Genomic DNA, 27,586 nt, shown 5'->3' with positions numbered 1-27,586 from the left:
ACAGTTACGTTACACAATCTTATGTTATGCACTACAATTCAGAGCCCTCTAGCGACATACGGTTGCAGTTTTTGTCAACGAAGCGGGAACGACTGAGTAATATACATGACATGTAATACCACATCTAGTATTGAGAGCAGAATAAAAAATTTGGAGGCATTACTTTCCAGCACACCCTTGTTAGTAAGTTAGTTCCACCCAACAGATATGTGTTTATAAGACACCCAGAAAAGTTGCTAGATACTTACTACTGTGTGTAGAGTGGGCAACCTCCTAGTTACACTGGATGTCTGAACTAACATTTCTCATCTGATTTTTATGCCCTTTCCATTAATGTTTTGTCGTGAGGCCTAAAATGGGAAATATCTCTTTGACTTAAATCACTGTGATATTACATTGTGTAACACATATAATTTTGCCATTAGGCAGTTCAGTTGAAACCGTAGCTATGCATTGACTAGTATGCCTCTTGACTCAACAATATCTCACTTTGGATGGCATGTCACAGCCAAACCCAATCCAGAAAAAGGGTAGTCAATGCTAAACTGCAACTGCAGAAGTTACTATGATAGTTAAACTCTCCTGATGAACTATATTTGTACTGTCTTAATTTATTCATCCTGCAACTGTGCACAACAACGGTAATTTAGTTATTTCATGACACACTAGGTGAAGTTATCATGCTTAAGATATGTCATAACAGTAAGATGAGTATTAATGATTAGTCTCAGATTGTATTTGGCATGCATCTAACATCATGTAACTCATTGTATACTATTTTAAATATACTAGATTGGTTCAAATATTTTTCTAAAAGAGGTAATACATAAATGAGGATAATGCTCTCACCTACTTTGTAAGTCATTTGATTGAGTCTGGTTTCATTCTGCATCATTCTTAAAAGGCTGTTTTTCTCCAATAAAATTTTTGTCACAGGAAACATAAAATAGATGGAAAAATAAAGAAAGAGAGAAACAAATTGTCATATTTGTTTTACCTTTGCAATGTTGGGGAAGGAGATGTGTTTCACAACAGCAAAGATGAACAAGTGCTCATAGATCCTCAGCGACGCATATTAGAGCCCATGTTGACTAGACAATTTTTCTTGTCTTTGTATATACTACCACCTCTGAAAGATGCTTACCCTACAATCTTAGCAACAACAGTACTGGTACATGTATACCACAGTCAGAGGCATCAGAATAATTTTCATTTGTAACTTTCGACTAATTCATTTTTGGTACAGGGACCATTGCCTCAGATTGATGTGTTTATCCATCTCCTGTAACATCATCATGGAATCACCATGTACATACATACATTTAAAGACCCTGGCACATATAACTTAAATACTCTGTTGCTTCGTTGTATGATGATTCCGGATGCGGATTCCTATGTAAACTTGATCTACTAAGCTTCCTCTACAATCTTTAGAAGTGTGTAACATGAATTATGAGCCACTCCAAATATGTTCAGCTGAATTGCACATAGTGTTACATATCTTTTGTCTTGATCTGTAGGATTTTCAGTACTTTCTATTGAATATCACTCATTTATTCACTATAGCATTGCAGCTTCAGTTTTTCATTATTAGAGAATATTATTCCCGGTTTCTGTTGTTATTTTTTGGGCAGCTTTAATTCTTTCTTTCTGCATTTTCTGTTTTTCTTTGTTGTTTTCCTTTCTTTTCTCCCTTTGTAAAGAGTAACGTAAACTTCATTTATTAGTGCATGATAAAGAATGTGATGCAGACTGTGAAATGAGTGTTGTATCTGTACATGTAAGTTACGTGCACATCTATGTTCTGTATCTTCTTTTTATGTTTTGCATGTGTTGTGTACTTTGTATATAATTGTTTGCTTTTGTTGTTTGTATGTAGGGCTTCCTGGCATTTCCGGCTCCATTTTCATGAAAATGCTGAGCAGATATTAAACTCACTGGATAGTACACATAAGAAAGCTCTTAATCTTGAAATGGGAATGTCAAATTCAAACAATATAGCAGACCAGCAAGGAGGAAGAGGAGGTAGGCTGGCAGCTGGAAGTGACTTTCCAAGAGGTCGAACTGTTGCAGGTACCATCAACTACACTATCATTAATATTTTTATAGCATGCAGAAGATATTTATTTATGGCTGTGTGTTTATCAGCTGAGTTTAGCTGTAATCTTGATGGGACCAGGTGTCCACAGAATGGAATAGTTACATAGATCAATTTTCATATTCACTATGTTTCACAGTTTCTGTTACTAGCTTCTAGTGGTTGGTGGATATAATTTTGATTGGGAACCCATGTCCTGAAATGTAATATTTGGATATAAAATAAGTTTGAATATCACATCACTTTTAAATTTTCTTCTTCATGGTGCGCACGTACACAGACTGAGAAGACAGTCCCTGTTGTAGTTATGACATCACATACCATTTTCATCTGACTACAACAATGGCTGTGAGAAACTATTATGTCACTGCTAAGAGGGTCAATTATGGTTCTCTGTGGACGTGTCGCACTCTCGACTTTGAAGAGCACGTCCTTCATTGCATAAACAAGAACCTGATGATGAGTAATGGAAACATTGCCGGTGCAGTGGGCTCTAATAGAGCACGTAGGTCAGAACTCACTGTCTCTGCAGTGTGCATACCACTAATTGGGAGATTTGAAAGTGATTCAATCTTTAATCTTATTTGACATTCAAATGGTACAGTCCAGTCATTGACTTCTTATCAGAACTTTATCTGCTAAGTTCTTTTTGCAACCTATAAAAGCCTGTAATAAGAACTGTGAAACACACTGTATTTATTTGCAGAAAAAAGCTTCGTTGAGTTACTTTTAACTGTAATCTACAGGGTGTCCATAATTAAAGTTTCAGTTTCAAAATGCTGTAGGAAGAGAACCCCTGGTCAGAATGATATCAAGTTTGAACTGTGTATTACACACACACACACACACACACACACACACACACACACACACACACACACACACATACATAGTTCATGAAAATTCTACAAATGACAGATGGAATCGCAGTGTGACAGCTGTGGTTTGAGCTGCATGTCACACCATCCATACTGTTCAAAGTGCATGACTGCATAAGTTTGGCGCTCAACAAAAAACACCATATCAAAGTCGTACCACATCGGATGGAAAAAATCAGTTTTTAATTGTCATGTGGCCAAAAACTGCATCAAAAGTAAAATGACGTTGGTTTCTAATTGTTATGATACCAAAACAAGCCATGTTCAATATGCTGTCTACTGTTTTCTGCCCCAAGTTGAAATTGAGAAACAGCATATTGCACAACAGATTGGAGTGTCTCGGGAGACATTTAGAATATGTTGCTCAGTGCATGCCTTCGTTTCAACTACATTCGAGCATTGAACACAACACCTCTCAGATAATCCCACAAACAGAAACTGCACGGTTTAAGATCAGAAGATTGGGATGGTCAGACTCTAGGGAAATGATGGCTGATAATTCTAGCATTTCTGAAATTCCTCTGCAGCAGCTGCTTAACTGACTACAATGTGCAGAGGAGTACCATCTTGCATAAAAATGATCCTACCAACACATCCACACTGTTGAAGGTTTGTCTTGCTGGCAGGTTAGCAGGAAGCAACTCTTTAACATGGGTGATGATGTATGGAGAGCAATGCAGGGTGTTTTGTAGAATTTTACACACTGCTCAAAGCATGTCCAATGTTTGGGGAGGTTCCCCCATGTGCAGCATTTTTGCACAATACTGCTTGATCTGTTGTGCTGTGTTGCAATTATGTCTTTGACAGACATTGGATCAACTGCTTTCCTCCCTCTGCCACATTGCACTTCAAAAGAATCTGTCTTTTTGAATTGTGTAACCAATTTCTCCAGAACCTGAGCAGAACTCGTGCACTGCTACCTGTGAAGGTAAAGGCATGTGCCATTTCCTTTTCAATTAGAGACCTTTCTTGTCAGTTGTCGCGCTTTGGTTTTAAATATTTATCTCTAAACTATATTGAACTCTTTGTTGGTTTCCAACAATTTTTCAATTTTTCCATCAGATCTCAGTTTTTCATACTTTCAAGTGTCCGGATTCTCTGCAGGGCTACTGGTGCAGTCACCATTCTTGTGATGGAGCTTTTCCAGGAGTGTGCAATCCTTCATGGAGACAGTGATGGGAGTCTCAGACACAGACTGAGAAACAAACTAATTCTTTTTTTTCTAATGGCATTTTAATATGCTGTTCAAATTTGATGTCATTCTGAGCAGTGGTTTTCTTTCTACAGCATTTTGAAACTGGAACTACAATCATGGTAATCCTGGTTTAGGCTGTACCCCAGTTGACTTTTACTCTTTTGTTACCAAATGAGAAAGTATTATGTATGTTGAGAATGGAAGACGTCTGAACTTCATCATGTCGTCTGCTTGATGATGGATGTCAGGTGCATGTGTCTTGTTAGAAATTTGCTATCCATATCTTCTTGCAGGTTTGAAATTCTGCATAAGAATTGGAAAATTTTGTATCCAATTATTACTTTATGTGGGACTGTATATGACAGCACCATTTAATCTCTCTATTCCCCCTCCCCCCTCCCCTCTACACACACACACACACACACACACACACACAACACACACACACACACACACACACACACACACACACAACCTACCTACCTACCTACCTACCTCAAGGGATTGGGGGTGGAAGGCAATCATAGTTTAGAAAGATCATCAGAATGTGATGAACCCATCTATTGTGAGGATGAGGAGAGACAGTGGCCACCCTTTTATCTCCTTGTTGTTGTATGCCAATACTGTGTTATACAGAATGATAATAGGTATCTCATTCATGGCATGTCACCAAGCTGTAGAATTTTTGCGCCACTTCATGTGCATATGAGATATGAATAATCTCTTGGCACTTGTATCATACCTGTAATCTTTGTTACCTTTGAAGATAATGGCATGCGCTATTTCCTATCAATTTAGAGACCTTTGTTGTTGATTGTCACCCTTCGATTTTAAGTATTTATCTGTATATTCTGTTCATTTCTTTGTTGTTGGATTAAAACAATTATTCCATCTTATCTCAGTTTCATTATCGAACCTTATTTTTGGTGTGTATTTCTTTATTTTGTGTATTTTAGGTTTGATTATTGTTAACTACTGTTCATTTTATAAGCACTGGTATTCCCAAACCCCATTAAATCCTGTCTCTGGACTATCTCTAATGGACTATCTCTAGTTGCTGTCTCATGCTTATATAATCATTACAGCTCCCAGTTATGTTTTATAAGTGCAGCCAGTTGTTTTCTACCACACATGGTACACGTATTTCGTGTGGACTCCTTTCAGACATCTCTGTGTGAACTAGCAGCATTTCATCTGACAGTGTCTGATAAGTACTCAGATGTGATATGGTACGTGGTAGAAAACATCAGTCAGCTGCATTCTTGAAATATCATTGAGTATTCGAGATCCACATGATTATGCTTTCCTAATGAGACTGTTCACACTGGCTGTCACATACATAACATTGATACTGAATTAGTCCTGTGTAGTTCATTCATTGGGTAAATAGCCTACTCCCGTTTAAAGAAATCGAAGTATGGATAATTACACTTTGCACTCCTATTGCAGCTTCATTTATCAAATGAGTGATGATCCACTTTCCAGCATTTTAATCATTTCATTTTCTGTTGGTCATTAATATTATGATATGTATTACCAGATATGTATGCCAGACAAGCTGTAAATTTAGCAGTTGTATCTGAATGATAATTCTCAGAATCAAGTAGTCTTCCGAAATCTTCCTTACTTGGTGTGTACTGCAAATATGATTGTCATTTGAGGGAGTTAAATTGTGTAACAGCTTAAGTAATTATTTTTCCTTCCTTTCACACACACAAATAGAGGTTTTCATACAATGATGACATTAAGAGTGATGAATGCTTAAATGCTAATTAATGTTGCTCTACTGTTTACCAGATGACGTTGGGCTCTGATATGCTGCATCATTGTGTAAGAGTATAATTGCAGTAAAAATAACAAATACAATGTAACCAATCACTAAACTTCAAGTTTTTATTTATGGCTCTTTACGGCGGCTTTGCTTTCATTTTAAGAGTATGTTCCATAGGGACTAACACTGCCTGTCAGAAGATGCAGTTGTAACAAAATCTGTATTGCAAAGTAGTTGGCAATTTAGTGCTGAAAAATGGTTACAAAGTTGAAACCGTAACAGAATGATTAGAACATAGCCGGTAACAAAGTGTGTGACAAAGCTAAAGAACATAAAAAAACACTCACCCCATAACACACCATTCATTGGTACTGTCTTATACTGGAAGTCAGAAATCCTGGAGAAACATAAAATCAACACCAAGAAAAGCAAGGAATAGCATTTCCACATATAGTAAACAGACGAGATAAATTTTGGAAACATGGAGAATATAAAATATAATGTAGTTGTAGAACCTTCTATATTAAAAAGACAGGGAAAGCCTTTGACATTAGATTTTGTGAACACATAGCAGCCCTTCAACTAAAGAATTAGTTAAGCCAGTTGTCACAACCCATCTGTGTGGAATGTTGCCAAATACCAGACATGAATAAAGTGCTGACCATTTTTCATACACTAAATAACCCGGAGACGCTAGAAAGCTACAGAACACAAAAACTACAGCTGGATGTAATTCAGAATCAAAAAATTGACAGTGAACATCCAAAAGTAATAAGGAACTTCAGTGAGACACGCCTATTTTCAAAACGGTTCAAATGAAAACCCGATTAGGTTTATGCAATAAAATTATAATTCAAATGAAGTAGTATTTTTTTTTAAATTGTATGCATGACATATTTGTAAAATAAACTCAGCACATGTTCACTTATTAAATGCCTTTATACAGGGTGACCCAAAAATCTATTAACATTCGATAATTCATCATTCCATGGACTAATGTGAGTAGTGAGGTAAAAATTGACATATATTCTTGAAATGACATGGAGTTCTACTGAAAGCAAAAAAAGGTGCACAAAATGACCAACAGATGGCACTTCATATGATACAAAGCAATAAGTAGCGTAACAATTTATTTTCAGCAAAGACAATGTTAACAAATGCTTGACATGTCGGCTATCATTCATCAACAATACCTGCAGTCCAGGGACAGTGTCGTGAACAGTGCTGTATATCTCAGTATGTTTGGTGAGAAATTGCCGTCAGATGTTCTCTTTTAGCACAACTAATGAGATTAGATGATTGCAGTAGACTTGCAACTTCAGGTAACCCCACAACCAATAATCAAATGGATTGAGGTCTGGTGTCCTGGGAGGCCAAGCATGACTGAAGTGGCAACTCAGCACGCGATCCTCGCCAAACAATGTGAACAAGAAATCTTTTATACATGTAGCAATATGGGGTGAAGTGCCAACCTGCATAAAAGTCATACCTTCTAGCAGGTGTTTATTAGCCAGGCTAAGGATGATGCAATTCTGTAACATATTGGCATACCTTGAATCCGTCATGCTGACACTTTGAAAACAGCAGCTCACATTTCCTCACAGTAAAAGGGTCCAGTCACAATTAATGTGGCACATCCAAGCCACACCATGACTTTCTCGACATGCAGTTGGATTTCCATGACAGTTCTAGGATTTTTGGTAAACAAAATTTTGGAGTTGTTGGTGTTGACACACCCTTAAAGTGTAAAGTGGACTTGTCACTCCACAACACATTAGACAAACAGTTGTCATCATCCCCCATTCTTTGAAGTGCCCACACCACAAATGCCCTCCGTGTGACAAAATCGGTGGCTAATATTTCTTGACAATTGGGGATTTTGTACGGATAGCATTGGAGGCTACACCTTTGTACACTCTAATCAATAGTGCGTGGAATGCCAGTGCGACATGCGACTTCATGAGCGCTGACTTCACCATGCAGAGATGAACCTGCTGATACCTCCATTTCTTCCTGAACTACCTGAGCAGAAGTAGCAATTGGAGTCTGATCATTCACTACCGGACCGATCATCTAAATAGCGTTTGGCTATGAACTTTGTGATCATTTTCTTCACAGCGACACTTGTCAGATGACCTTTAACTGTTTGAACACCCTTCTTATGCTGATAGGATCGTAAAGATGCAGTAGCGGATTCTCCATTCTGATAGCAAAGTTTTGCAAATAGTGTTATTCCTGATAAAACCAACATGCCGTGATTGCTGGTGCATCTGGCTTTCTCTCTCACTACAGCTCATTTTATACATGATTGTCATGCGATGTTACTGATGTATTGCTGTCCAGCGCCATCTTTTGGCCAGTTGCTGCACTAGTGTTTTGTTTCAGTAAAACCGCATATCATTTCAGTTTGCCCTCTCTCTAACTACATTATTTCATGAATAGTGCAATTTCAAAAGTAAGTGGGCTTCTTTATCACTCTGTACAATATCCAGTGATATACAATGAAGTGCTAAAGAAACTGGTATAGGCATACTCATTCAAATACAGAGATAGATAAACAGGCAGAATACGACACTGACTATATAAGACAACAAATGTCTGGCACAGTTGCTAGATTGGTTACTGCTGCTACAATGGCAGGTTATCAAGATTTAAGTGAGTTATTTAGTTACTTTCATATTATAGTTGGCACACGAGTGATGGGACACATCATCTCAGAGGTGGTTATGAAGTGGGGATTTTCCTGTACAACCATTTCACTAGTGTACCATTAATAGCTGGAATCCAGTAAAACATCAAATCTGCAACATCGCTGTGACCAGAAAAAGATCCCACAAGAACGGGACCAATGATTACTGAAGACAATCATTCAAAGTGACAGAAGTGCAACCCTTCTGCAAATTGCTTCAGGTTTCAATACTGGGCCATCAACAAGTGTCAGCATGCAAACTATTCAATAAGACATCATCGGAACCGAAGGCCCACTTGTGTACCCTTGATGACTGCATGACACAAAGGCTTACGCCTCACATGGGCCCATCAACACCGACATTGGACTGTTGATGATTGGAAACATGTTGCCTGGTTTGACAAGTCTCCTTTCAGGTTGTATCGAACTGATGGGACATGTGCAGGTTTGGAGACATAATCATGAATCCATGGTCCCTGCATGTCAGCAAGGGGACTGTTCAAGCTGGTGGAGGCTCTGTAATGATGTGGGGCATGTGCAGTTGGAGTGATATGGGGCCCTGATATGTCTAGATATGACTCTGACAGGTGACATGTACGTAAGCATCTTGTCTGCATCCATTCATGTCCATTGTGCATTCCGTTTGATGTAGGCAATTCTAGCAGGACAGTGCAATACCCAACACGTCCAGAACTGCTACAGAGTGGCTCCAGGATCATTCTTCTGAGTTGTAACACTTGTGCTGGCCAACAAACTCCGCAGACATGAACATTATTGAGCATATCTGGGATGCGTTGCAACGTGCTGTTCTCCACACCTTCGTACTCTTAATAGAATTATTGACAGCTCTGCAGGGTTCATGGTGTCAGTTCCCTCCAGCACTACTTCAGACATTAGTTGAGTCCATGGCACGTAATCTTGCAGCAATTCTGCGTGCTCATGGAGGCAGTACCTGGTATTAGGCAGGTATACCAGTTTCTTTGGCTCTCCAGTGTGTAACACTATAATAATCCTTGCACACCATAAGGTCCTTTAAAAAAATAAAAAAAACTTATCTCTGGTAAAGTTTGTAAACAGTGAGTGAGTAAAGCTGAAATGCAAACCCCTTGAGGAAAGTAGACAACAAATATGCACAGGATTATCAAGACTTTTCGGGATAGTTCTTAGTGTTCTAAAGTGTGAGCCACCTTTCAATTTTCACCTCACTTAGTTATATAAGGTCTTTTGAGATCTCAGTGGCTTACTACATTCTCTTCATTCTTTAGTATTTACTGGTGTACCTTTGTGACCCTTAAGTTTTACAGTGTTTATTGTAGTTGAACATACAATGATAGCTGTATGTTTCCAGTACTGTGCATTCTGATATTGTATTTTTCCTTGTTGGAGTCTCATTGTTGTGGTAAAAGGTCTGACTGTAAATTTCTTTTGTTCCAAAATCATCACCGAGGTTGCAGAGTGGTCAAGGCATTGTACTCCGTTTAGGAGGAGTGGGCTTCAAATCTCTTGTCTTGTTGGTTAGAAATAAGATAATAAGATTTTCAGTGGCTTTCCTAAATCATGCAAGTGAAAACCGTGATGGTACCTTTGAAGACACCATAGCCAATTTCATGACATACTCTTTCCCATGCATAGCTCAAGGGCAGTCTCCAGCAGTTTCATCACCTATGGGCTTAACCCATATCTTCCATCTTTCTCCCTTTCAAAATGTACCTAATGTGACTGCTGCTTTATTTCTGTTGTGCATAACTGAAAATCTGTACACTCATGAATTATTGTTCTGTGAGCATATGTTTTTAGTGCTTCATTCATTTTCTTATATCATCATTATTTTGTGTTGTTTTAGCTCTCTCAAGTGGGGTTTTTTTGTTTTTGTTGGGGAGGGGGAGTACAACAGATACTTAATTTCAAGACAGTGACTTTAATTAGTGAATAGTTTTCGTTTAACTAATATAACAGGTATTGTATTGTTGAAACAAACAACAGTACGGCCAAAATGAACCATAGTTAATTCTTCTTCCGCATACAAGTGAACAACAGTTGAGAACATAAATACAAACATAGAAACAATCCAAGTACTGATATAATCACTTGCAAATGATAAGTAAGAACACAGTGGGAGAGCAAGTGTCTGCTGCTCCATGCATATAAAGAGGAGGGCTCCAGTAGATGGCGTGACACGCCGTGTCATATGCACAAGTCATATGGCCACTGCAGCGGCCTCTGGTGGCTGGTCCACGCAGATGCTGTTCTGTTGGCGGAATATTCAAAGTGTAGTGCACCAGCAGCTGGTGCTGCATTGTGTATCCAAATATCATGTACGTGGTTATAGCAGGTATCATATCATTTACGAGGTGAAGGCTCACTGTGTCCACAATATTCAATAATCTACAAGTCCTCATTGCTGTGCCAAATGATAAGTGCCTAAGGGAACTCAGCCAGTCTTTACTGAGTGTTGATTTGGTGAATCTGGGTGTTCCAGACTGGGACTGGGACTAAAACTATAAGCTGTAGACGTCATAAGGAGCCATGATGTGTCATGATAGTAAAATGTCATTTCTCACAGAATGTGAGTTTAACTACTGAGATCATCGAACTCTGTTTTAAAATATTTTTATATGTTTAAAATATATTTTAAAATAAGTTACTCAACATGTGCTACATGTTAATGTCATGGGTGACTCTTGAGGCAAAACAAATCTCCATTAGGTAGCAGCCTCTGGGGTACCGCGGTACCTCATATACATATATATTAGTCTTAGTCAGATATTCAGGGCTTTACCGGAGGTGACGTAGTCTTTTGTTGCTGTAAGTAAAGCCATTAATCCGTAATCCTATGTATTGTTACAAATGTCTACATTTCAGGTACCCATGTTGCCATGTAACATCATTCAGCTGCTAGCTAATATGGCAAATCTGCACACAAAGCTGGGATAGAATGTACATTCACTCAGTTTTTGTTTTAATGATAGAGGCCACATTCAGTATGGAATATTGGAACTTTACTTGGTGAAATTGATTGATGAAATCCTCTTAGGATATCAACCGAGTGAGAGAGTTGCCTTGTAGCAGTGCTTCAATGTGTTTCCTACTTCATCTACATGATTACTCTGCAATTCACATTTAAGTGCTTGGCAGAGGGTTCATCGAACCACAATCATACTATCTCTATACCATTCCACTCCCGAACAGCGCGCGGGAAAAACAAACTCCTAAACCTTTCTGTTCGAGCTCTGATTTCTCTTATTTTATTTTGATGATCATTCCTACCTATGTAGGTTGGTCTCAACAAAATATTTTTGCATTCGGAAGAGAAAGTTGGTGACTGAAATTTCGCAAATAGATCTCGCCGCAACGAAAAACGTCTTTGCTTTAATGACTTCCATCCCAACTCGCGTATCATATCTGCCACACTCTCTCCCATATTATGTGATAATACAAAACGAGCTGCCCTTTTGTCTCAGTGGACTGTTACCTTAACATGCACATGCACACTCACACTACTTGGGTTATATACCTGTGAAAGGCTCAGGTGCAGAATATGTTCCATACACCCATCCAGTATATTTTATCCCAGGCCTATCATGAGCATAACTTACCCCATCAGAGACAGGGCAACTGCTCAAAGCAGTTATGCCATTTACGCAAATGAACCAAGGCAGTAGGGCCACTTGCTTAATAGCATCTTGGTCCACCTGTAAAACACAACATAGCAGCAATTCCTCATGGCATGAATGTGAGAAGTCATCAGTAGGTTTCCAGAGGTGTGGGGCACCAAATAACACATGCAATATCCATAATTACAGGCTGGCTATTTGGAAGTGTAGTGCTGATTCCTGATAACATCACAGATGTGTTCCGTCGGATTTGGATCAAGCAATTTAGTGGCCACGACATCTACATGGGAGCCCTATTGTGCTCCTCAAACCACTGTATCATGTTTCTGGCATTGTGACATGGACCATTATCCTGCTGATGCCAGCACCATCTACATCTACATCTACATTTATACTCTGCAAGCCACCCAACGGTGTGTGGCAAAGGGCACTTTACGTGGCACTGTCATTACCTACCTTTCCTGTTCCAGCCGCGTATGGTTCGCGGGAAGAACGACTGCCGGAAAGCCTCTGTGCGTGCTCGAATCTATCTAATTTTACATTCGTGATCTCCTCGGGAGGTATAAGTAAGGGGAAGCAATATATTCGATACCTCATCCAGAAACGCACCCTCTCGAAACCTGGACAGCAAGCTACACCGCGATGCAGAGCGCCTCTCTTGCAGAGTCTGCCACTGGAGTTTGCTAAACATCTCCATAATGCTATCACGATTGCCAAATAACCCTGTGACGAACCGCACCGCTCTTCTTTGGATCTTCTCTATCTCCTCTGTCAATCCGACTTGATACGGATCCCACACTGATGAGCAATAGTCGAGTATAGGTCGAACGAGTGTTTTGTAAGCCACCTGCTTTGTTGATGGACTGCATTTTCTAAGGTCTCTCCCAATGATTCTCAACCTGGCACCCCCCTTACCAACAATTAATTTTATATGATCATTCCACTTCAAATCGTTCCGTACGCATACTCCCAGATATTTTACAGAAGTAACTGCTACTGGTGTTTGTTTCGCTATCATATAATCATACAATAAAGGACCCTTCTTTCTATGTATTCGCAATACATTACATTTGTCTATGTTAAGGGTCAGTTGCCACTCCCTGCACCAAGTGCCTATCGGCTACAGATCTTCCTGCATTTCGCTGCAATTTTCTAATGCTGCAACTTCTCTGTATACTACAGCATCATCCGTGAAAAGCTGCATGGAACTTCCGACACCATCAGGGGATCCATCAAGCATGGAGAGATGCAAGTGTTCATGTAGTCCAGTGTTCATAGTCCCTTCGATTACTACCACAGGTCCCATAGAAGCCCAGGTGAATGTCCCCCATATCACTGTACTGCCCCATGGGCCTGGGTCCTGAACACAGTGCATCTGTTGATCAGCTATTGGACAGGATGATGATGTATGTGGACTCTCAATATAGTCGTTGTGGAACAAGAAACATGATTAAGGCAGTCAGGTGACGTGCTTCCATTGATCCTCAGTCCTATCTCAATGATTTTGTGTCCAATGTAATTATTGTTGACGATGTTGTTGGGGCAACATGGGAAGGAGTAGGGGTTTTCTGCTGTGAAGTTCCATGTTCAGAAGTGTGTGTTGAACAGTGTGTTCCAAAACAGTTGTACCAGCACCAGTATTATTGTCTGCAATCAGATCTTCCACAGAACACGAACTATTCTGCCTTACAGACTGGCCAAGCCTCCGACCTCCACATTTTGTGATGAGGTATGCCCATCCAGTCCTAATACTTTGTTGTCTTCTCATAGGTTCCCCATCCTCCAACCAGTTTCCAGTGATGGTCATAACAGTAGCACACAAACCGCTAATCAGCTTCACTGTTTTCGAGATGCTTGGTCCCAGTGCCATGCCATAACATTCAGCCCTTTGTCAAAGTTGCCTATGCCAGTGGATTTCCCCATTTACAACCTGTTTTATCACTAGAATGATACACCAGTCTTCTCTGCTTTATTTCTGGACTGCATCACATGCCTGCAGAGTCTTTTATGACGTACTGACAACCCATCAGCTGCCCACTTGAATGGATGACACTGCAAAATTGTGGCCAGCATGATATTGAGCAAAACACATTTGGCTTCATGGCTGCTTCATATCCTGCACCATCTGTGTCACTCCACTCAGCCCACTACCAGCTTGTCTGAATTATGTGGGTGGGAAGTGTCCCTAGAGTGCTAAATGGAACTCGTTAAACTTCGGTTACATGATAAATCAGGCTAATCTAAAAGCCGTAAATTCAACTAAATACCTAGATATTACAATTACAAACAACTTAAATTGGAAGGAACACACAGAAAATGTTGTGGGGAAGGCTAACTAAAGACTGCGTTTTATTGGCAGGACACTTAGAAAATGTAACAGACCTACTAAGGAGACTGCCTACACTACACTTGTCCGTCCTCTTTTAGAATACTGCTGCACGGTGTGGGATCCTTACCAGATAGGACTGATGGAGTACACATTTTGTATTATCACAAAATATGGGAGAGAGTGTCACAGAAATGATACAGGATTTGGCCTGGAAATCATTAAAAGAAAGGCGTTTTTCTTTGCGACGGAATCTTCTCACGAAATTCCAATCACCAACTTTCTCCTCCGAATGCGAAAATATTTTGTTGACACCGACCTACATAAGGAGGCACGATCACCACGATAAAATAAGGGAAATCAGAACTTGTATGAAAGATTCTTTCTGCACGCTATATGAGATTGGAATAATAGAGAATTGTGAAGGTGGTTCGATGAACCCTCTGCCAGGCACTTAAATGTGATTTGCAGAGTATCCATGTAGATGTATATGTAGATGAACATAATATTTGATCACAAAAAAGTTCAGGTCTCAATATCAGATAACACATTCCTCATAACCACGTCAACTCTGTCTCTTGGGTTTCCCTCCCAAACCCTCCTCAGTCTCTCTCCAACACTTGAATTTAGTCAGAGTCTTCTATCTCATAATCTGCTCCCACTTATTTCTCTCTGTCATTTCCATCTTTCTCTGTTCTAGGCTCTCACCCATTACCCCTTAACCAACTCCTCCTATTTCATCATGTGTACCATATGGACTTCCCCTTTCTGCTTCAGGGTGAATTCGCTGGTGGCACATTCCTATCTTGTTCCATTGCTGCCATTCTTTCCTAGCTGTTACCTGCCCCGTTTTTCAAACCTCTTGTCCTTTTTGTTCCACTTCGTGTGAACGTCTCACCTGAGTCAGGCCACAGCACCAGGACTGACTCTCTCTGTCTGTGTGTGTGTGTGTGTGTGTGGGGGTGGGGGGGGGGGGGGGGTCATTGGCAATTACATATATTCTATATATAGTATGTTTTGCAAATCTTTATTGCTGAGCATTATAGGCACAGATATTTGTTTTGTTCACACAGCAAAGACGCAACTATCAACTATAGTGTAAGGAGAGATATGCTGTGGAAAGAAATTACTGAAAATCTTTGAGACATCACAGCACAAATCAAATACATTTAAGTTGCTAAAACCAACGTGTTACATACAAATAAATGCCCTAACCAAACAGTATACACAGTCTGATGAAGCTACATTTTTTAAGTATTTGATTGTTCTCTCTGATGATTAACTTGCATGTATATAACTGGCAGTGATTCACTAAATGTGATACTTGCAGATGGTAACCAGGAAACATTCCATTTATCTCGAAAAGCTTTAAGTTTCAAGATACATGTACTCTAGGAAATGTCACTATTGAAAGAATGTCTTTTTGATGTAGTCACTGTTAAGTAGCAGTCAGCATGGCATTCAAAACAATGTCTCTCATCCGTAACGTATTAAATGTTACAAATTTATCTTGGTTTATGCAGATGGATCACCACGTCGAGGTTCAGCTCCTGGCCCATCAGCACTCCGGTCTAATAGTGCTATTGATCTGCAGGCAGCCCAACGTGCCAAGGCAAGAGCACAGTATGCTGCTTTAGCTCGACATAAAGTAGGATCTGGGGCGTCTCTTCGTAAGTATAGTTTCTGGTTTTATTTTAGTGTATACATTGTTTGTATAGATTTAGTTAAATTATTTGAGCTATGTGCGCATTCTCTCTCTCTCTCTCTCTCTCTCACTCACTCACTCACTCACTCACTCACTCACACACACACACACACACACACACACACACACACACACACACACACACACACACACACACACATTCCTCCTCCTTTTTACCATCCTAGTCCTACTGTATTTAGGATTAAAATTTTCATCTCACCATTCAGATTTTGGGTTTCCTAGATCACTAAATTTGAAAAGAATGCTGCCAAATTCATTCTCATTCCTTCAGTGGTCCCTTCATGTGTTCGATCTCTGATGCCCTCGTCATCGACAGGTTATATAATCTGAATATTCCTCCCCTCCTCTTTTGTTGTCCTTCATTTACTCTTCCTCCACCGCTCTTCTCTCTCATTGATGCTTTGTAAAATTACTAAGTACCTTATATTCACTTCATCGATAAATTCACATAAATGGTACTGTCACGCTCCTGTTGCGGTAACTTATATTCACTGCATCGATAAATTCACATAAATGGTACTGTCACACTCCTGTTGCGGTAGACAAGATGATAGAAAGAAAAAAGATGCACCCTGATGTCGTCAAGCGGACTTAGTTGTGTGGTCAAATGAATGAAATCAGTATCAGCAGTATGTTTTCCACTGTAATCCCACAAGTAACTGAGAAGGGCTGTATACATTGATGCAAAAGATTTTTTGTGAATCACACGACAGGCAATTGTAAATGGCTTTGTCTCCAAAATTTGTGGTGATTCACACAAGAACAGGAGGGAAATACCATGTGTAGTCAGCCCAGTCCAACAAATGTTGTGGTCATCAAAATCTTTTAAGCACAAATTGAATGATCATGCCTGTAGTAAGCATACAGATAATCCATCTCTTTGATCTTATTATAATTAATTTTCTTCTCTGCTGTAATACTGTCTATATGAAGTTTTCTTTTTGTTTATGCTGTGAAACCAAATTTAACAATGCCATTCAGATGTGAAAGTGTTTCATTATTTGCCTTAGAGCAATATGTATCATATTAGAAAGTCCCCACCAGGGTCTAATAACAAAGTTACAAAATTACTGCAAAAGCAGAGGTTAAAGATATTGCTTCAGTTGTAAGGTTCTGTTTCCTTCCAGGCTCTGCACTCGCTGGTGGTACACTGCATCCTGTACTCATCAATCACGACACTCAAGGTCACAATACTAAGTTATCACACCTGATGATGGGCATTTAAGAGTCCAAAATAGGTCGTGCTTTAAGAATTGAAAAATAATAAAAAACAAATAAAAAAAGTTACAACTGAATAGTGATATCTTCAACCTCTACTGCAATGCCCAGTTACAGCTGAAGCTCTGCATACAAACAAATTTTAAATGAAGCCAAAATTAGCATGGAAGAGCTACACAAGATGTGTAGATGTTTTGCAAAATACTATCTGCTAAATTGCAAGGGAAAAAAGTGGGGATGTTTTGGTTTACTTATTGTCATGTAATAAACTCATCCTTCAACTCATTTGCTGATCGCAATGGTATGGTAATGAAGGTGATAATGAGTTTGACAAAAGACAAAGTCTGTATTCTAAAGTCGCTTCATTGAAGAAGATTGCACAACTGTTGCACTTTCCCATTATTACAAAAATGATAGATACAGAGGTAGATGATTGCAATATCAGTATCTCTTGAGAGAGGAAACTCCAGTGATTTACTCGATTGATTAAATACTAAATCAGTTGTGCAAAAAAAGAAAGAGACTAATTTTCAAGCAGCAGTTTATTGTAGGTTTGTGTACTGTCAAATATCCTATGTGGATGGAAAAAAGGTTCCAGTTTTTGATGCAATTTTTTAAGAGATGTAAAGTATTATAGATCTCTTACATCATTTTGTTACAAAATTATGGAACATGTGTTGTGTAAACATGTGCTGATTCTTTTAGAGATTGAGCAACTCTTCAGTGAGAATCAACACTTGATTCCATAAACATTAGTGGTGTAAAATTCATCTCAGACATCTCATTCGCAGGATCCAGAATGCTGTAGGTGCCATGTGTCTTGACTTAATGAAATCTTTGATGCAGTCCTTTCATACTAGCCATTAAATAAAAAATATCTTCATAGAATTTTGTACAGGGTACATTATTCGACAGAAAACTTGTTCACAGTGAGAACTCGTTGTATACACTATGTGATCAAAAGTATCCGGACACCTGGCTGAAAATGACTTAAAAGTTTGTGATGCCCTCCATCGGTAATGCTGGAATTCGTATTGATGTCGGTGGTCAGTGAGGCGTGGCACGAAGTCGGCATTCCAAGACAACGCAAAAGAGTTCTATAGAATTCAGGTCAGGACTCTGTGCAGGCGAGTCCATCACAGGGCTGTCATTGTCATGTAACCACTCCGACACAGGCCGTACATTATGAACAGGTGCTCGATCATGTTGAAAGATGCATTCGCCATCCCCAAATTGCTCTTCAACTGTGGGATGCAAGAAGGTGCTTAAAACATCAATGTAGGCCTGTGCAGTGATATTGCCTTGCAAAACAAGGAGTGCAGGCCTCCTCCATGAAAAACACGACCACACCATTACACCACCACCTTCGAATTTTACTCTTGGCATGACACACATTGGCAGATGACCTTCGCTGGGCATTCGCCATACCCACATTCTGCCATTGGATCGCTACATTGTGTACTGTGATTCATCACTCCATGCAACGTTTTTCCACTCTTCAATCGTCCAATGTTTATGCTCCTTACACCAAGCGAGGCATCGTTTGGCATTTACCGTTGTGATGTGTGGCTTATAAACAGCTGCTCGAGTATGAAATCCAAGTTGTCTCACCTCCTGCCTGTCATAGTGCTTGCAGTGACTCCTGATGCAGTTTGGAATTCCTGTGTGATGGTGTGGACAGATGTATGCCTATTAAACATTACGTCCTACTTCAACTATCGGCGGTCTCTTGTCAGTCAACAGATGAGGTCAGCCTGTACGTTTTTATGCTGTACATGTCCCTTCACATTTCCACTTCACTATCACATTGGAAACAGTGGTCCTACAGATGTTTAGGAGTGTGGAAATCTCACGTATAGACCTATGACAAAAGTGACATCCAATCACCTGACCACGTTCTAAGTCCGTGGGTTCCGCGGAGCGCGCCAGTCTCCTCTCTCCCGGTCTAATGACTACTGAGGTCACTGATATGGAGTACCTGGCAGTAGGTGGCAGAACAATGAACCTGAAATTAGAAACTTATGTTTTTGGGGGTGTCTGGATACTTTTGATCGCATAGTGTATTATTCAATTGTGAAGATATTACCAGAGCAACACTGGAATCAGTCAAACTGTTAAACATCTTGGGGTGTTCATTCAGAGTGATCTATGGTAAAAAGATCAAATAAATATACAAAGGCAACCTGGTAAGTATGGCTGTCAATAAAATACTGGATTAGTTAAAATAAATTTTGTGTCGATGGGGATGAAATGATGATGATAAAGACAACACAACACCCAGTACCTGAGCGGAGAAAATCTCCGACCCAGCCAGGAACCAATCCCAGGCCATTAGGTATGACATTCTGTCACGCTGACAACTCAGCTACCAGGGGCAGACATAGGGCAGGTGCTACCATTTGAGTTGGCACAACTAATGTGTTACGACATTTGCGATATTGGGCCATAAGTTATCATGAAGCAGCAGCACCCTTTGGCACACTATTCACAACAGTGGTTTTCAACTGACATGCTGTCCCATACAGCTCTTCATTTTCCGATTGGTCTGTTTGGTGTTTGTCCTTTGGCCAGCCAAGATAAGAATAACAGCACATTGCTCCTGTTTGGACGCATTTGGTAGTAATGTCACCATAGTTGAAGTTTCTGCATTTACTGTATGCACGTCAGAAAAATACGAATGCCGCACTGATCCTTGCCTACATGTCGTGGCTTATCTACCACATTGGAGGCACACTACATTTCATATGCAGTAACACCCTCAAACGGAAACTTTGTGATCGCTCCTTATAGGTTGTGACTGTGAGACATTTCTGTTACGAACATAGTCAGTCCCATTTTTTAATTAATTTGGTTGGTCCTGTGTCTGATCCCTATTAAGATTTTTCTCAAAAACTGTGTATTTAGTTCTAATCAGACAGTACCGCTATCTCCTCTGTCATTCTTGCTATGGAATTCAAAATTTATTACAAAAGTGTAAATTTCAAGTGTCAGCCTTAGATTTTCGTTTAGAGCACCTATTATTATTCTCAGAAGCAATTTAGTTTTGTGAAGTAGATAGAAACCAAAAAACCACTCAACTTAAAATTTTTCAACTTTGCCAGAGTTTAATGATTTTGGGGTGTAAATTCCTGTAATTTTCAATTTTTGTTATTTACAGTGCAGCAGTTGATTTCCATGCATTAGGTACAATGTCAGTAGTGGTGGCATTGGTTCATATTACATACTTAGAGTGAATAATCATTTGAGCAGTGCATCCATCTCGTTTGCCCAGAAATTTCAACTTTCCTATGCCTCGTATTACAGTATCGGTGGGCTTACCATCATGATAGATGACGGTAATATCTAGTTCCATTGGGGCAACAAACAGCCATTGTATTACTTGGTGGCTTCCACAGACTTTCATTTAATACTATTAATTACTTCAGGATTTTTGGGACAAGTTGTGACATTTTATCCTTACACAACTTGTGGACATACGTAAATAAAAGTATAACAACTTGCTTACTGATTTTGAGATTTTAACCTACTGTTTTGCAATGTGGCTGCTCACTACTCAGCTTCGCATACTGCCATTTTGCATCATCAGTTAGCAGTAGCTCCTTTTCTGGTGCAGTGTATGAGGTGATACCCAAAAATCTGAGAATTTCATTGTGAAAATCAGAAAACTATACTTACATCCTAATGTCCTCCATCACCTTCAGAATAGTCATCTTGGGGTATGTATGCAGTGATCCTGTTATTGTCCCCTTTTTTTGGAAGCACTCTTGGAAATCCGCAGAGTGAAATGTGTTCAGGAGCCATTGCGATTGCACCTGGATGTCTTAATTCAAGTCAAAACATCACCTTTTCAATGTAATTTTCATATTGAGGGGCAGATAGAAGTCACACAGGGGTAAGTCTGGCGAGCAGGGAGGGTGGCAAACCATGACCAGGGATTCCTTCACAACAGGCGAGGTGTGCATGGGTGCATTGTAATGGTGCACCATCCAGACTTTCTTTTTCCACAAGTCTGGCTGTTTGTGCAGAACATTGGCCCTCAGCCACCTCAAAACCTCACAGTTAAATGGCCTGTTGACAGTCTGATCAGTGGCACAAACTCCTTATGCATAGTTCTCGAATGTCGATACTTATAGGATGATCAACATTGACTTCATGTTGCTGTGAACTTGTCGAGCTTTTTTCAGCCTTGGAGGGGATGGCGTTTTCCATTGTGTTCATTGCTGCTTTGTTTCAGGTTCATAACTGTAGACAAAAAATCCATCACCTGTTATGACTCTGGATAAGAATTTTGTATACTCTCTTTTTTTTTTTTTTTTTTGCAGCTCAGTGCGTGTCTGAATCCTGACGTTTCATTGGTTGATTCTGAGAAGACGAGAGACAAACTTCACTGCAATTCAGCTTGCATTAGCTCATCAGCTAGAATTCATTCACATTTACTGTACGACAGCCCAAGTCCGTTATAAACATTGTGAATTGTCTGCTTTCGGTCTTCGTGAATCACGTCAAGCACTTTCATGATTATTTCCAGTAGTGTGCATGTTGACGGTCAACCAGAATGTTTGTCATCTTCCATAAATTCTGTGTTCCTTGAAGTGCTTGAACCAAACAGATGTTCTTGCTTGACTCAGTGCAGTCTCACCCAATGCCTCTGTCAGCATGCATTGGGTTTCAGCTGCAGATGTCTTGCACTTGAAACAGAATTTGGTGCAAATCTGTTGCTTCTTTACATTATTCATTTGACAATTCGCAGAAGCACTGAAACATGTCCTGACATGCACCACTACAATGCACAACTGCATCTGTCAAAGATGATGCAACTTTCTTTCCACAGTAACTAAGACATGTACCAGAAGGTGAAAATACTGCTTCAGTTGTAAAGATCTTTTATTATCACACAACTGGTTTTGGGCTCTTATAAGCCCATCTTCAGGTGTTGTAACTTGTTGGTGCGCCCCCCCTCCCCCCCCCCCCCCCCCCCTCCCCCGAGTGCCACTATGGACATTTACTAGGCATGGTGTGCTACATATGAACCAGTTTGCCTCCTCTTTCCCATCTGCTACTCCCTGTTCTACGCTGATAGGTAGCACACTGCGCCTAGTACACGTCCATCACGGTGCTTGGGGGCCCCAGCACCAAGTTATGACATCTGAAGATGGGCTTATACGAGCCCGAAACCGGTTGTGTGATAATGAAAGAACTTTACAACTGAAGCGGCATTTTCAACCTCTGGTATAATGCTCAGTTGCGGATGTTCATCCAACATGATTGTTTGTGAGACATGTACCTCGGGACAGCCAGCATCAGAATGCCATACTGGTTTGACTAGTACAGTGAAATTGTCGGATATTTTGTATAGCATCTCGCACAGAAACAAATGCTTTGTTCCATCCAGTTCCAATGGCATCTGTCATATTCTGCACAATTCAAACCCATTGTCTTCTGCGAATAGGATGTTTAACAAATAGCTTAAGATGTTCCCGCAATGTAAACATCCAGGTCAGCAGCTCTGATCAGTAGATACCTGCTATCTGACATAAGGGTGACAGGTAACCTCTTGTCATTGATACCCCTTAATAAGTTCTAAGTGCTTTACAATGTGAACTGGATTGACCAGATGCAGTTACAGAATATCCTTATGAGTGTTTACCATTGCTGATATTAACATACCATATTACCACCCTAATTCGTTGAAAATACCTGTAAGCTGTAAAGTTATTCGTTAACAGTCATCAAAATTGCTCTCTGCAACCCTCTGTCAGCTCTGTTTTTGTACTTTGTTACATGTTGTCTTAACTGTTTCATTCCCTGCTGTATAGTTACTTCATTTTTTACTGTGGAGATTACTGTTCAATTAAAACCAGTTAAAGTTTCTATGACTGTCATTATTTGCTCCTTCAAAAGTCTGAGCAGCTGTTTTTGTTCCCCTTATAGCACATCTGCCTTCTCCTTAAAGTAAGTGGCATCGTCTTCATCTAACGTACCAAACAAGATTTTACATGACTTTGCCCACAAAGTTCAAGATTCTTCATTTCTTGAGATGTGATTCATGTTGTGCTAATTGTTTAATTAAACCTTGTGTTCTTTCAGTCATTCCCACATGCCATTGTTCAGTACTGTCAATCTTTCTTTACCGAATTCATCTGCTTGCCTTGCAAGAACTACAGTTTGCTCAGATTACTCTTTCGGCTCTAGCAGAGTGAAGTAACTTACTATTCTCCAAGTTACACTATAAATTTGTACTTTGCTCATGTTGTCATAGTACAGTCTGGGTGCCAACTGAACTTTTATTTCCATTCATTTTGTTGTCCAATTTGCTCCACTCCAACTAATATTAGAAAAACTTGTTCAGTTTGTTGGATGGATGGTAAAGAGTCTATTTCATTTTTGACAGATTACTACGTTAGGTCCCTTTGTTCATAGCACTGTGTACGGACCTCACCATTGAGTACGAGTATCTGATTTATGCGATGTACCTTGTTGTGCACCCTTATCAAACTACATAACATTATCACCAAAATGGAATTGCTTTGGATTCTGTGTTTCATTGTAATACTCATTTTTCTTGATCTCGCATTGCGCATTTTGTTCTCTTACACATCAGTGTCTCTCTTGTATATGCTCTTTTAGTTCTGCAACATAATCATCAAAGTTATACATCCCACTGGTCTCACCCTTTTGTAGTATCCCAGAATGTTAAACTCTCTTCCAAAAATCAGTTCATGTGGAGTATATTCAGTTGTGGTGTGCATAGTCATATTGTAATAGGAAACCATATTCAGAACCTAACTGCCCCAATCTGTTTCTGCTCTATTTACACAATGTTGCATCCTCTCTCTTAACATACAAAGCGACCTTCCTAGTGCTACGTTCATTTGAGACTGGTAGCTGGCAGACTGTACTTTCTCAATATGCAACAATTTGCACACACTTTTCTTTTGTGCTTGTCATATCTGATAGAGCTGCGACCAAATCACTTTACCTTTGTGCTTCCGGTAGCAGTTTGATTTTGTACCTCCTGATATCTGTGGAAGATAACTTGTCTCTTAGCAAATGAAAAATGTTGCTATATGTGGTGTGTATCTTGGTAGTGGCTGCTTTTTGTTTTGCATTTAAATTACTAACTTGGATTATCTCTTTCAGCATTATTATTCATGCTTTTAGCTGTAGCTTGTTCGTAATGCTGATGCTTCGGGTACTGCTTCCGCTATAAGCAGTGAGAATTCTGCTGATACTCTCTCATTTTTAGTATTCACTTTACTTGTTATGCATTGCCCTGAATCCACTTTTACCAACACTTCAGGCAGATAGACACCATTGTTCATATGTTCAGGAATGATAGCCTCTCACATTCTGCTTGCCTCTCTTCTCAGCCTGCACATATTTTCTTGAGGCCCTACTGTTAGCCTTTTTGTGACTTGCTCTTGTCTTTCGACATCACTTTTCATTTCTCTTTGGCAATCCTTGTTGCTTGCTTCTGCGGTAGCTTGACAGTTTGCTTTCTGTCCCTCCTAGTCTTTGTATTTCTTTGTGCATTTTGCTTCATGCCCGAGCCTCTTCCGAAAGAGGTATGACTTTCCTGTTACGCTCTGCACAGAGTTCACACTCTTGCTCTGTCTTCATTTTGATCTGTTCCCTGTGGATCCACAGGTTTTTGGTGGTGTAATTAATTATGATCCCACCTTCATCAAAGAAATTTGTGCTTACCAGCCTGTCAACCAGAAGATGCACATGTTCCCCTATCATGGAAGCAATGCTTTGTGTTGATAGTCTGAGTGCTATTGCACCCATATTAGCAGTTCCTCAGTTCCTGATAGTGTCAGTTGGGATACCCCTTCGGCTGTCGTGCAAGCTACTTCTCCGCACTAGGCTTATTTGTACCCCACTGTCCACCAGAAATCTCATGCTCCTTCCTGGCATTCCAGCTCTACAAGCAGATTTCTGTTTTTTCTATTGATTATCAATATTTTTCCAGATGAAGCTTTTGTGTGCCGTTTCTTGTTTTCCTGAATTTTTCTCTCTTTCTGTGCATGGCAATCACACTCCATGCAGTTTCTTGCAAAGTTGCAATTTGTTTACATTTAGAGCACGTCAGAGGTTTTGATTGTGCACATAGACCTTTGTGCCTTGATAAGTTGCCCTGCAAGTATCTCACTGCACGAAATCTTTATGTTTCCTTGTAATTACCGCAGAACTGTTTGAGACTGGAGATCAATACTGGTCATCCTCACTGCCACTTTTGTGACCATACCTCCGTTTCCTGTTACAACTGGTCCTACTCATCTCGGTCTGACAATCTTACACCATAGAGCCTGGCTTACTACATGTGAAACAATTTGTCACTCTTTTTGTTTCACAGTGATGCACTACTGCTTTGAGTATTCATCTTCTATCTGGCCAAGGTTATTGTACTCTCATTCGGCAAGCGACCTCCATTGTTTCTGCTAATGTTAACTGTTCTCTGTGTGCACACTCTATTGTCTTTATTCTATGATCATAAATCCCTGAATGAACATACCTTCGCTTAGCTTCCGAATGAGTGCAAAGCTGCCTTCTATCTCTGACCCTTATGTGATTGGTTGGTTGGTTCGTTGATTGATTTACACAGGGAGACAAAACAACCATTATCTTAGCCCACTGTTGCTCACTCAGAAACTGATTTTATTGTGCAGTTTCTCTCACTGCAATTCTAGTAAAGCCAGCTGGTACCTATAAAGAGTAGTAGGAGGCTGTTACTCAGTTTTTTATTAGACACAATTAAGTTGACAAATGCACAAAGATGGTCCACTTCTACAGGGTACAGACACCCCATGGCTTCCTGTTCTCAGCAATATTCCACATCCACCTCCAGCTCTAGGAAGACTAGAAGGTTTTGTGAAGTCTGGATAGCATTCAAAAGAATCCTCAGCTACCCATTCATCAAGCTATTGCACAAGAACAGCACTAACACTGAAATCAAGGAAACTGTTGTGGAGTGCAGCAACCAACAAGGGATCCTCTTACAGTGTCAACTACACATGGAAAATTCAGTGGTAGCAGACATTTGTAGTTAACACATATCTAGTGGAGAACCCTTCCATGTGGATACAAGGATATGATCACTTCAAATGTCATAAAGGATCGTGAACTGAATTCAGACTGGACAGGGCAGATATGGTTATTTTCTGCACAAGTGGTGATGGACAGGTTCTGCAAATTGTGACTGTGGTGCCTTCTTACAATTAACCATCCATATCGTTGCTGACTACCTTCTTTGAACTTGTAAAGGAGCAATAATGGACATTCACCACGTATCAGAGAAGCAATCAAATGGATCAGTGATCTAGATCTGGTGATATGAGATTGTACAAGCATGTGATTGTGCACATTAGTCCACAGGTGTTGTATATATGTATTTGTTCTCATCATATGGTAGAAAAATAAGTTAGACATAGTTTCTTCAAGAGTTAAGACTGAAGTATTCTATGTCTTTTGGCCTCCAGCACTTCACATTGGAAGATTAAATGTGTCACTGTTTCATCTCTCTCACCATTTATTCTGCACTTATCTCTCTGTAATCATCATGCTTTGGTTTTTCTTAAATTTCCCATGACTTGTCACCAGTCCTACCATGAGTTAAATCTGTCTCTTGGAGCCGAGGGTTACAGAACTTCTCTTGAAATATGGGTTTTGTATCATTAGCTTGCCATGTGCTGTTTTTGGATATTAGTCCAATAGAAGATGTGTTCAAAAAAATAGGTATTTTGTAATTTTGCATATTGTATTAGCCCATTTCGTGTGATTTTTCATTGTTGTGTTGGTGAACATGTGTGAAACATATCTGTACACTGGTAGCAGTGTCAGAAGTATAGTTGTCAAGGAGGTTACATGTGTTTCCTTAAGAGTGACTATTATAGGTTTGGTTTAAAAAGGCCTCAGAGAATTTTGCTATAAAAACAGAATAAAATGTAACAAGGTTTTAGAAATGTTGAATATTGCTTTTGATGAGACTGCTATGAGTAAAACAAGGGGTTACGAGGGGTATAAGTATTTCCAAGACGGCTGTGAAGATGTTGAAGCTAACAAGCATTCTGG

At 39.8% G+C, this 27,586-nt stretch overlaps 1 protein-coding gene across 1 annotated transcript in view; it reads left to right on the top strand.

The window, feature by feature from the left end:
• LOC126471165 (CLIP-associating protein 1-A-like) overlaps window positions 1-27,586 on the top strand; it is a 247,583-nt gene that overhangs the window by 108,957 nt on the left and 111,040 nt on the right. The window contains 2 exon segments of the mRNA XM_050099268.1: window positions 1,880-2,073; window positions 16,095-16,241. Of these exon segments, the coding sequence (XP_049955225.1) occupies window positions 1,880-2,073; window positions 16,095-16,241 (341 nt within the window).

Source organism: Schistocerca serialis, chromosome 3, assembly GCF_023864345.2.
Source record: "Schistocerca serialis cubense isolate TAMUIC-IGC-003099 chromosome 3, iqSchSeri2.2, whole genome shotgun sequence".
NCBI lineage: Eukaryota > Metazoa > Arthropoda > Insecta > Orthoptera > Acrididae > Schistocerca > Schistocerca serialis.
This window is presented reverse-complemented; position numbering and strand designations above follow the sequence as displayed.